This window comes from Siphateles boraxobius, unplaced genomic scaffold (assembly GCF_051911475.1).
Source record: "Siphateles boraxobius isolate OS27281-9 unplaced genomic scaffold, OSU_SipBor_1 7, whole genome shotgun sequence".
Classification (NCBI taxonomy): domain Eukaryota; kingdom Metazoa; phylum Chordata; class Actinopteri; order Cypriniformes; family Leuciscidae; genus Siphateles; species Siphateles boraxobius.
This window is the reverse complement of record NW_027509197.1, coordinates 27,170,913-27,184,220: the sequence shown is the minus strand read 5'-3', so window position 1 is coordinate 27,184,220 and position 13,308 is coordinate 27,170,913. Positions and strand designations below refer to the sequence as shown.

Below are 13,308 nucleotides of genomic sequence, written 5' to 3'. Positions count from 1 at the left end.
AAATAAATATTGTTTGTAGGATAATGAATGGGACTATAATTTATGTATATTTTACACTTATGTTTTCTCATTCTTGCATTGAATACCGTTACATTTAAAGGATTTCTTGTGGATATATAAAATGCACGTTGATATTGTTTGTAAACATTAAAAAACTGTAAAATACCGGGAAAAGCTTAATGTAATAAAATGCGACTGATATAAATCCTCTAATGTGAATAAAGGCATATTAAACGTCACTATAAAACATATGTCCTTATTACGAGAAAATATGTAGTTTTAACGAGAAAAATTAAGTTTTAACAACATAACATCTTATTATTAAACGAAAAGATCTACAACATCTAGTTTTTTATTTAAAAGATGACGTTAAAACATTTTTGACATCACAAAAATGCGCTCACAATATCAAACTACTGTATCGTATATAAATATATATTGATTCATCATACAAACTCGATATACCGCCCATCTCTAATATATGTGGCACCATTACTTCAGTTTAGCCATGCAATTAACCCATCCAACCCCCATTCTTTTGACACCAGTATCAGTTATTCCGAATGGCTGTGTGTTCTGTGATTAACTTTCTTGGGAGGTTAATCACAGGACACAGGTTAAGCTATATTTAATTTACTGCTATGCAGAAACCCAATAAGGAACCATACTGCCAAAGACAATACTGAATACTGCCAGAGTGGTCCTGACTGAACTGTTTTGATTCAAATAAATGCAGACTTGCTGAGTACAAAAAAGACTTTCAAAATCTGACCGACATAACTTTTGAACGGTAGTGTATATTATATTTCATTTGAAACTTTACCTTTAGAAGCAGGTAGAACAGTCACATTGTCCACCCCAGCAGAATGTATTGGGATTTTGATATTTACTCCACTAGATCAAAACAAAATTAAAGTGTAATTCATGAAGAATGCAGGAAAAAGGTGCTCTTTTATCATTAAATTGAAGTATTTATATATAAGCATTCTCAGCACAGTAAATATTGGCATAGGCTAACAAAAAACAAAAACGGTATTGCTGTAGTTAACTTCTCACTCACCTGTGGAAGAACTGTGACTCATAAACAGTGAGAAGGTGTTTCTTATACCCCCCTTTTGAGTGGTTGATCCGTGTATCACAGTCCAACATCTTGGGCTTATAACAGAACCAGGGTTCTCCGGTCTGTGGGTCTGTGTAGTTGCAAAGCGGCTGCTGTTTGAGTGGCAGACACAAATTACACAAAGTGGTCTCAGAGAGGTACCCTGAGCGGAAGAGGCTCTTGAAGAACACTCGGTCCGATTGCTCCTCTCTCAGTCGCCTGAGGACCATCACGGCCTCGCTGGAGTGAATCATGGTCAGTTCCACCTGCACAACGCCTGCCCAAAGCAGTGGGAAAAATACGGTGTAGTTTCCATTGTTGTGGTCGTGTATCTGCCCCACCACACCTGCCGCCAGCTCTGGTGTGTGAAGTCGTGCTACTAGGAAGTCTCCTCCGTGTTTTTTGGGCTGGCCCAAAAAGTTTTGCATCTGTACCTTCACTACAAACTGCCCACCAACCTGCAGCGCTCCAGGGTCTTGAATAGTATAATAGCTCTGTGCAGGATCGCTACTTTGACGCAACGGCAGTCCAAGTATTGATGGCTCTGGCCAGGCAATGGATTTGAGAAGATACCTCTCCTCCCTGGCTTCCTCTGCGGAGGGCTCCTGGCCGAGGTGGGCACAGAATGAGTAGTTGAACTCCACAGGTAGAAGATATTCAGAGGTCTTCAAGACTGACTGGATGCTGTTTTGAAGCTGATAGAAGGTAGATGCTGTCTGACAGTTCCAGCTCTGCAGGAGACAAAATCACAGAAGCTTCAATGTGATATTTCAATACAGAGAAGCACGGGAAAGTCTTTGAGAGTTTAGAGCCAAAATTAAATTGTTTAGGCTTATTGTTTGCCTTCGAAAATAAGTGCATCATCATGGGAATGTATTCGACAAAACCTAATTTCTACCCTGCCTTTAAAAGTAATGGAGACCTTATTTTAACAGTAATGTTTCTGCACAAACAAAACTGTAACATGGCAATAAGTGAATGATCTATTTATACTTCCCTGGTGTGTACTAAATAACATAAATTGTGTTGCTGTACATCCTGTTGTGTGACCACAAAGAGCTAAATTGTAGTATTATCTTCTTCTAGGACCTAGGTAGCCTAGAAATCTAGACGCACCCTAGCAGCAGGAAATTTTTTTTTTTGTAGGCAGTGTAATCTAGCAACTCTCCATTGATTTTCGAGCTGGAAAAAACAAAAACTGGTCTGGCCAATCAGATTGTGTATAGAGTCAGCGGGCGAGCTTAACATATGAGACAGCGTTGCGATGGTTCACTGCTACTTGAAAACAAAGAATGGCTGCTGCTGGCGAACAGCGGTCTTTCGATTCGGCTTTGGCCGTAACTCTGGCGGATTTGAAGTTAAACAAGAAGTTTTCTTGCAAATGGAGAGCAAATGGCATGCAATTGGAGAGTTCCCAGACTTAACATCTTGATGTGTGTCTGGTATGCCAGGCTAGGACCTAGGTAGTTAGCAAGCAGATAAAAAAAGTATTGCACAAAGAACGGAAATATGAATTACTACATGCTTCCACACTGCAAAATAAGCTGGATAGATGTGTTGTTCAGTAACCAGACAATAGTTGAACTAGATACTCTTCCCTACAACAACTTTTATTTTTTAAATCCTGAGCCAGTTGCATAGCCAATATGGTAAGATAGTGTATTAAGTGTTCTAGTATGACCCACTAGCAGTTAGTCAGGGGCAGTCAGTCTTACTTTTCAGTATCAAATTAGGCCAATCTATGTTTTGATGTTACTGATAAAAAAAAAAAAAAGAACCATCTTAAAGCAAAAAAAAAAATGATCATGTCTAATCTGTAAGACTAGTCATAGAGGTTTATGCAAGCGGCCAGAATCGGATCAATATACTTTAGGGTACTTACAAACCATTATAACAAACTAAAACACAAGTTGAGGCTTCTACTCACTTCCAACGAGGTGATATTCCACAGCAGGAACAGAAGTCCTGACAGTGCCAGCAGAGTAAAGACCGGAACATATTTGGGAAGGTATTTCTCCATGGTTTCCTCTCTCTGTCATCCTTCTGTCCGACACTACCGTGGGTCATGGCTGGCCATTTTTGCACGCTAAGCAAATAAGACAAACCAAAATAGTATATAAGCAGCAGGTAGGAGGGTCTTTGGGGCCAATGGCGTAGACAGGGGAGGGGCCATGGGGGCACTGGCACTGTTCCTCCACCCTTCTACTTGTATGTCACTCAAATTCAAATTATATCTTTCGGCTTGCATTTGAATAATTAACGAATAGCGAGCCTCTGTTTTCCAACAAAAAAAAAGCACATGGTAAGTTGAGCTAATTTATATTCCTTTTTTTTATACCGCCTTCCAGTGTTAGGACTAGGTTCGATGTCATTACAATGATCTGTGGCAGAATTAATGTAGCCTAATAATGCTTTATAACACAATCAGGGTTTTCCTGTGTTGTGATTTTTTTCGGCCAATACGCAAGTGATATTGCAAGCCAGATGCCGAAGCAAATCGTATTGTGTTTATCTCACGTTCCACACTTTAAAAGCTGTAAATATAAGAGGTGGAGGTCTTGAGTTACGTGACTGCACGCAAATTTAAAGATTTCTAATAAATTAAGAAAATTACTTGACTTTGACTTGAGAACAAATACTCTAACTTAAATCAGTGTCATACCGCATGACTCGATAATGACTCCATAAGAATTGTTATTAAACTTAAAAAAATCAATAAAAAATTATTGCAACATTAGCTAATATACGAACTGTAATATTATTTGTATTATTTGGCGCCGGCGCCTCTATTCAGAGTCTACGTGCTGCATGACGCTCTGCAAGCACAAAACAATACAGGAGTAGAGAAGAATCTGCAAATATTGTTTGTTTGGATTTAAACACTTCGAAATGGACCATATGCATAAAAATTATTTTAGTGATGCACAATTTGCAACCCGGACATGGTATGTAACTGTATCTTATGGATAATTTCTCATAATATCTAAAGATGTTCTTGCTGTCTGAAACATAAGATATATGGTGTTTTACTTCAAATATCTTGTAGTTTTACAATGTTGTGTGGCACAATCTTGGCATATTTACTTAATTTTAGAATTAAAATGAAGATAGACTTCACAGAAGTTAGTGCAAACATCTAGAAACATTCTCAAATAAAAAATCTTAATATAAATAGCAACGTAAATAAAATATTACTAAAATGTATAATAGCCTATATATAAATAAATAATACTGAAATAATTCTGGACTAATTAAGCTATTCTAAACTGTTTTTATAAGATTCATATAATTTACAAACTAGACAATTTACAAATTAGTTAAACTAAAGGTACCCTTTTGAAAAAGTAGCTGTCTAACAGAAAGTATGGATATATTATATTATACAATCATATATGCACAAGGTTAATTAGCCTTGGCATATTTAGATTTGGTCTATTCATCAATGCAAATTTACTGCAACTGCTGGTATGCAAATTTAATAGGATGTGGATAATAGGAAGTTATTATTATTGTATTTAATTAATAAAGTTATATTAATTAATGAATTGTGTATTATATGAATAAGCTAATATACTGCAATTGTATAAATAAGGCTGTTCTATTTATTTATTTTTGCTCATGTTTAAGGTTGTAAGGATTTGTGTAAAGTTTATATAACCTAATGTTGAGTTTAATTATTTTTGTGAGTTGTACTCTATTCTCAGATTGGATTATTTTATTTATTACAGTTTTTCATTTCTGAGAAGTGAAAAGTTAATACAAATTGAATTAGACTACATTATTTAATGCAGTGAATAAATTCCATTAAAAGAAAATAAGGTATTACTGTTTATTGCTGATTTTAAAGCTTACTGAACTTTACAGGGTATCTGCACACTTTTAAAAGTCAAATTTAAGGCTTTTTAAGACCTGAAGAAATCAAAATTAATACCTTACATTGGGGGTGCGCAATATATTGCCAAAAAATTATCTCAATATTTTCAAAGGTTTGTTGATGATAATTAGATGATATTTTACTGATTGTGTTTGTGTACTGGTATCATGGCTGGTTTAGGCCTGTTGTTGACAGCTGACTCACAAAGATATTCCTATTTTTCATATTCTATGCAGTGGTCAGTTCACAGCAGTGAAAGAAATTAATTTTTTTTATTAAAGAGCAATATTTGCAACCTTAAATTGAGTTCCAGGGGCATTTTCACCCATATATGGACTTTTTTTTTTTTTTTTTTTTACTTAAAGGTATGCCTACATTTTATGTCAAATTCTAACAATCAAATTAAATTATATTAGAATAATAACACAATACCAATGTTACCAGTTAAATTAAATCAAAATCCATCTTTGCAGTGCAGAGGAGACACAGAAGCATCAGAACTGGCATTAATATATTTATACTCCATTTACAATTGCATAAATAAAGCTATGAGATATTCAATTCTTCAATTCTTAATTCAAGATTAAAATATGAACTGATTTCTAATTGTAACATTTTAATTACAGGGTACTTTAAATGTGAAACTAAACCCGCCAGTAGGCGGCGGCAAATCACTGTCTCAGGGAGTCATTCATTCAACCGATTTGTTCAAACGGCTGATTCATTCAGGAACTGCAAGTGATTGTTCATTGAATCGTTAAAATGAATCGTTCAAAACGCGGATTTCAGTCAAGAAATCATCGCTGTCTTTTGCATTGAGACTCTGCTACGGTTTCATTTTGAAATTCGCGTCAGCGAAATAAAGGGAAAACAAACAATATTGACAATATTGTTTATAAAATGTAATTCACAATGCTAATTTAACTGTTATATAAAATAAATATCATATTTGCTATTGTGCACGGAAAACAGCCCTCTTGCTGATGTAATATTGTATGATAACAACATATGATATATAAAATACAAAAACTTTATACGTCTATTAGGAAACATACCTATAACTGCCCTGACACATTACGCAGTGAAAGCACACATGAGAAACAATGCGATGTCAGGTCGCAGTGCGCCCTCGTACATAGTTACAAAGTAAAACAATTTTTACAATATCATAACAGACAATACACATCGCACACCACTACGCACATAAAGAATGAACTTACAATTGAACTGAAATTAACCCGCTTTCTTCTTCTTCTCGCCTGCTCGTTCGCATGCAGGAGACGGACGTAATGCTGGCGCGAATGTGACGCGAAATGACATGAACAAGCAAATCCACAAAGAACGAATAATAAATAAAAAAGTACGCTAATTAGATAGTTTTAATTTGGAAAACATTTAGATATGTCTAAGTCAAATTGCCATCGAAAATGTAAGACCTTTCATAAGTAAAAATAAGACTTTGCAAGACTTTTTATGGCCTTAAATTTTTAAAATCTAATTTAAGAGTTTTTAAGGACCCGCGGACACCCTGCTTTAAATTATTTGGATATCTACAGTTTTACATATAAACACAACATAAGATTGGCCCCTCTGTATTAATTGTGGCCCCTCTTGTGATTGTCAAAACATTTGGTAACTAAACAGAATTTAGTGTTTAGTGACAACATGTTAAAATGTTTACATGGTACAATGACTGGTAAGCTAATGATTTTATTATTGCTTGACACAAATTTCACGATTTTTGAATTGAATTGAATTCTTATGATTTGATTCCGATCTTGATTCAATATCAATTAATTTGGATAAATATTAGGTACAGTACAAACATGTTAATTTTTCTCAAGAAATAATATCTTACCTAATGCTGTAAAATACAGAGAGCCCTGTCAGCTGGTATTATTATAGGTTAAAAATAACAACTCAAAAATAAATAAAATAAATATAATGCGTTTTTTATTATAATAACGTTATAATATTTAAATGATACAAGTAAAATATAATAAATATATAATATAGTGCACATATTTAGCAAAATACTCCTCTCTATAAGTTAGCTAATTTTTCTTGCCAACTAACGTGCTATGGTCATTAGCAAAAATGGCTTTCCTGAGGTAACGTAAGTTGTGTGACATGTTGTAACTTACTCAAGCTGTTTTATTGACCTCTTTCCGCGGTTAAAAAACACTGATTGATCGATATTATGTATGAGGCAATACATTTCGGTAAGTTGTACTGTATCTTTCGAAATCTATTTATTCATACGTGTTTATTAACTATTAAGGTTAACTAAGTAACTTAAGTTAACGTTAGTTGTAAAGAGGAATGATCGGTTAATGTGCCGCTTAAAATGAGGCGCAACAGCGATCTGTCTCATAAGCACCAAACGGTATTTATTGTTTGAATTTCGTTATAAAATTGAAAGAATCTGAAAACTGCGAATTCAAGTTTCATGTCAATATTATAAATTAACCTGCTTTTTCTTGTCTGTCAGTGTCCTCTTCTCTTCGCGGTTTTTCTCTGCGTGAGAAAATGGATGTGTCTATGGCGTGAGAGCGTGTGAAAAGTGTCTATTGGCTGTCTGCAAATGACGTCACGCTGTGGCGCCAAAAGCAGAAAGGCTTGTTCGACTTGAACCAGCGTTGCACAGACCGATCGGTTGATGACATCAAAGTACCGCGAGAGCGATTAGAGAGCAGACGGCTCCTTATGCTTTTGAATCGCTCTCGCGGTACTTTGATGTCATCAACCGATCGGTCTGTGCAGCGCCAGTTCAAGTCGAACAAGCCTAGATTCTCTTGGTCGGCATTACGTCACAAATCATGTGACCTGCATAGCAACAAGCTGCCGCCGTGTATGAAGGGTAAAACAAACCGAAGACACAGCCCGAGGCAAATCAAAAAGGTATCTATTCACAGAAGTTTTGCTGTGGATTATGTCAGTTATGGGTACTAACGGACTACTTTGTATTAATGATGCATGATATCTGTGTATGTGAATGTATGTCGGTGGTGAGAAGTGAATGTAATAAGACACTCATGTAAAGCGCTTTGTGACTAGCTAACGTTACTGTTAAATGTCTGTGAAAGGCGCTAGCAGCTATATGAATACAGATCTTCTTCTATTACAGAATGTCTTATCAATATATATAGACAGTCTCCTAGCGCCTGCATTGACCAGGTACCACAGAAAGCTTTCGCTTCTAGGTTTAGCATTACAATCTTGTCCCTATCGGCATCCAGCGGAGTCCTGGGAGAACAACCCAAATCCATGGCCCAGGCTCGAGTATCCAGACATATACAATTACCTCATCAAATCCCCTCGTATGAACACCATGTGTCCTACACGTGCAGTCATGTTTAAATACTTAAAATACTTACATATGTTTAAATGGAAGGAGAGCTCGATTGCTTACAGAGAGGCTTTAAAAGCTGCTAGATCTGCTTATTTTTCAACCCTATTAAAAGAAAATAAACATAATTCAAGGTATTTATTTAAAAAAGTGGCTACACTAACGAAAAAGAAAGCTTCAAGCCCAGAAGTCTCCAAGAAACACAGCAGTAATGACTTTATGAACTTCTTCACTTATAAGATTGATAATATTAGGGACAAAATTATAACAATGCAACCGTCTACTACAGCATCACATCAGGGAGTGCATTATAGTCTCCCCGAGGTAAAATTTGATTCATTTGTTGCCATAGGAGAGGAAGAATTTTGCAAACTCGTTAATTCATCTAAATCGACAACATGTATGTTAGACCCTATACCGACTAAACTACTGAAAGAGATGCTTCCAGAAGTCATAGATCCTCTTCTTAACATCATTAATTCGTCTTTGTCTCTAGGATACGTACCAAAAACCTTTAAGCTCGCTATGATTAAACCGCTTGTTAAAAAAACGCAACTTGATCCTACAGAATTAGTCAATTATAGGCCGATCTCAAATCTACCTTTTCTGTCAAAGATACTAGAAAAGGCAGTATCCTCACAACTGTGTTCCTTTCTTAAAAGAAATGGTATCTGCAAGGATTTCCAGTCAGGATTTAGACCGTACCATAGCACTGAGACAGCTCTCATTAGAGTCACAAATTATTTGCTCTTATCATCCGATCGTGGTTGTATCTCTCTATTAGTGTTACTTGATCTTAGTGCTGCATTTGACACCATTGACCACAACATTCTCTTAAATAGACTAGAAAACTATGTTGGCATTAGTGGAATTGCATTAGCATGGTTTAAATCATATTTATCTGACCGCTATCAGTTTGTAGCAGTAAATGAAGAGATGTCTTATCGATCACAAGTTCAGTATGGCGTACCACAAGGCTCAGTACTAGGACCGCTGCTGTTCACTCTGTACATGCTACCTTTAGGAGATATCATTAGGAAACATGGAATTAGCTTTCACTGTTATGCTGATTATACTCAGCTCTATATTTCTTCCAAACCTAAAGAAACTCACCAATTCACAAAATTATCGGAATGCATAGTTGATATCAAAAATTGGATGACTAGTAATTTCCTACTACTAAACTCTGAAAAAACAGAGATTCTAATTATTGGACAAAAAACTTCCACACGTAATAACCTAGAATACCGTCTAACACTTGATGGCTGCTCTGTTAAGTCTTCGTCGTCAGTTAGGAACCTGGGTGTGCTCTTTGATACCAATCTTTCATTTGAAAGTCACGTGTCTAGTGTCTGTAAAACCGCATTTTTCCATCTTAAAAATATATCTAAATTACGTCATATGCTCTCATTGACAAATGCGGAACAACTAGTTCATGCGTTCATGACATCAAGGCTAGATTATTGTAATGCTCTACTGGGTGGTTGCCCTGCACGCTTAATAAACAAACTACAGCTGCTCCAAAACGCAGCCGCTAGAGTTCTTACCAGAACCAGGAAGTATGACCATATTAGCCCGGTTCTGTCAACACTGCATTGGCTCCCTATTAAACATCGTATACATTTTAAAATATTGCTGATTACTTACAAAGCACTAAATGGTTTAGCTCCCCAGTACTTGAGCGAGCTCTTAACACATTATAGTCCTTCACGGCATTATAGTCCTTCACGTCTATTGCGATCGCAAAACTCCGGCCAGTTGATAATACCTAGAATATATAAATCGACTGCTGGCGGTAGATCCTTTTCCTATTTAGCACCAAAACTTTGGAACAATCTTCCTAACATTGTCCGGGAAGCAGACACAGTCTGTCAGTTCAAAGCTAGACTAAAAACACATCTGTTTGACCTAGCATTCACATAACACTCTATAGCCTTCTATAATTCAATATTAGGCTGCTTAGATTAGGTCACTGGGAACTGGGAACACTTCCCTCATATCCTGATGTACTCGTTACATCATAAGAAGAATGGCATCTACGCTAATTTTAGTGTCTTTGTTTATCCCGAGGTTTTCCCGCAGCCTGCTGGATCCAGGCCGTTTCCAGATCTGACGAAGGACTTTCGCCTGGACCTGATGACAATGCAGTGCTGAAGTGCCAACTAGCCTCTCCCTATGGAGGATCCCTATACCACTCTACAGATAAAGCGTTGTGGAATTTTTCGGTTCGCGTACCTACCCAAAGTGATAAGATAAAATAAAAATTCTGCATCAAAATTTATAGACAAGTAGTTTGTTTAGGCATGGTTTGTAAGGAATTACAAACTTGCGCACATATATTCAAACGCACATAACTATAGAATCAATTCTTAATGCGCATTTGAACGCCATCAGCGTTTATCACAGGTTCACGTTTAAAGTCTGTTTAGAGAGAACGGTGTCGTCTTAGCGGCCCCTAATTTAATAACAAATGATCATTTAGACGGAAGTGAATCAATCAAAACTAACTTTAGCTGGAAAAAACATTTTTCAAGAGCCACTATAAAACCAAACCAATCTCTGTTACCTTAAATTATATGTTTATCTCTGTAAAGCTGCTTTGAAACAATCTACATTGTTAAAAGCGCTATATAAATGAGGATGACTTGACCCATCAAGCATCGATTACATTAACTAAGTAATCGATTTTTTATTCATTAAAAAAAACTGTTCATTCAAAAGCACTGTGTTACAAAGTGGCTGTTATGAGCTCAGTCTGTTAGTGGCACAGCTTGTACAAATATCAGTGAGGGACACAGTTTTTTCAAAAAAGCCAATAAAGGCTAACTGCATAAATGTATAGTTTTTAGGCATGATTCTCGGCGCTTGTTTATCTTCCGCTTTCGCGTTGCTTAATGGCGGGCGCTTGTTTGTTTTACCCTTCGCCGCGTTGCTATGCGCACACAGTGCATTATAGGAGTAAAAGTCCCGGATGTCCGACCTTGATAATGGAGGGCAGGAAGACATTTCACAAACTCAAAATGCCTGTTTTGCGCAAACATAGGGCTGCGTCCCAATTCGCCTACTTATACTACGACCTAAAAGTATGTACTCTTTTTGTGAAGAAAAAGTACATACTTTTGAGTGTGTAGCAAAAGAGTAGGCAAGCTTTGGGACATACTACTTCGTCATCTTTAACGGACAGCTCTGTCGCGTGCGTCCAGCCACCGTAAACTGCCCTGTCAATCATCTTGTCACAGTTAAAATCCTCCATTCAATCTAATTTAATTTCCTACCGTTTCGGAGAGAAATGTTGTGGCACCTTGGTCTGCAGCCGTGGGTCATTAATGCGGTGACTCTCCTCATGTGTTTGCAATTTGAATGTAATGATGCATTTAAAAGTTAATGGCTAAACGTATCTTTACAAAAGTTCACAATGCTGCTGCAGATCCAATATAATGTAGACAACATTGAATAAATAATTTTTCGTCATGTTAGATACTGATAATTACGCACTCAAACAAACCCCTTTATCTAAACCTTTCTACATAACCACCGGACTCGCGCGTCCTCCATGTCTGTAGTTTTTTAACACCTTTCACTCGTGTTTGTAGTTCTAATCGAAATATCGAATCCTCGTCCAACGCGCGATGGGTTGTGGGCAATATCAGCCGTTAGAGTGTGCATCGATCTGCACTTCGGATTCTGACCGGAAAAAGTAGACCACCCGGGTATCTTTGGAACACTCATTTCAACATACTACGATTTGGGACGTACTAATTCTAATTTCGAATACTATTTAGGACGGATAGTATGCGAATTGGGACGCAGCATAGGTCTCTGCAGGACAGTAATAGGAGTTACCAGATCAGTGGGCGACAGAGGGGCGTTTTCAACCGCGTTACCTGATTTGCCCATGTCACAGTGAGGGTAGGTTTAGGGGCGGGGTCGGGTGAAAGGCATCATTTTCATTGCATGATTTATAAACACCCACCAGTTTGAAAACTCCCACAAATTTAGAAACGCCCACTTTCGTTCCGCAGAGACCCCATACTCGTTTTGCGTCGTTAATTGACCCCAGAGCCATAGAGAGAAAGAGTTGCTACACGCTTTGATGTCACCGCTATGGCTGTCACGTGGTTCATGTAAGCCCCAATAGTTCCAATACATACGCTGGCTGTCATGTTCTTCTATGGGACAGACCATAGACATCATATAGAGACTGCCCGATTGGCCGCATGATGCTGCTGTGGCGCAAGAAATGCGGCCGCCATCTTAAACCGGTCATACTCCTATTTGCGTTGCATAGCAGCAGTAGATGACAGAGCCATAGACATAATAAATACATAGACGCCCTATTGGCTGCTGGAGCGTACGTCAACGGCGCCGCCATATTGCGGAGCGCAACTTTCTCATACTTCTCATAGCGAGAATTGAGAAAAATGCCTGTTTCGTGTGCTGCTTGGGGCTGGACAAATCGCCACACAATTGAAAACAGGTCTCGAGGAATTATCTTTCACAAGCAAGACTGAACATTTGTTTCTGGTTGTATTTGGTCATGATATAATTAGTAATAGTAACGTCCAGAGGAGAAAAGCCGCGAAATTTAAAAATACTACTGTTATTGTGTCACGAAATGTAGTTTTAATAGTATTTCAGTCGACAATGTAGTTGTTTAAAGCTCAAATATGTGGTTTATTTATAAAGATAGCGCCTATTTAAAAATTTGATCTGACGGTCTCAGAGTTGAGATCCAGGGATCAGCGCGCGCTCAGCGCTCTCATGTACCTCGCCTGGAACAGCCTTACCTCGGCTATTGCTTCTGACGTTTGCCGCTGGCTCTGATGTTTCTAGTCTAATTAATTATATCTTCACAATTCTTATCCAAGAATAAAAAGCCAGATAGCCTACATGACAAGCCGGAGCTTTGACAATTCCTTATTTAAAAAAAATGTTTTATACATCGGTCTTACTATAGAGATTTTAAATAAATAGAGATGGAACTTT

The 13,308-nt window shown here is 37.3% G+C and overlaps 1 protein-coding gene across 1 annotated transcript in view; it reads right to left on the bottom strand.

The window, feature by feature from the left end:
• The window catches only part of nxpe3 (neurexophilin and PC-esterase domain family, member 3), a 70,469-nt gene that overhangs the window by 6,419 nt on the left and 50,742 nt on the right, over positions 1-13,308 (bottom strand). Inside the window, exons 2-4 of the mRNA XM_077215349.1 lie at positions 3,027-3,185; positions 1,061-1,830; positions 824-894 (exon numbers count right to left, since the gene is read on the bottom strand). Of these exons, the coding sequence (XP_077071464.1) occupies positions 824-894; positions 1,061-1,830; positions 3,027-3,119 (934 nt within the window). The 5' untranslated portion in view covers positions 3,120-3,185. The remainder of the gene's footprint in view (positions 1-823; positions 895-1,060; positions 1,831-3,026; positions 3,186-13,308) is intronic.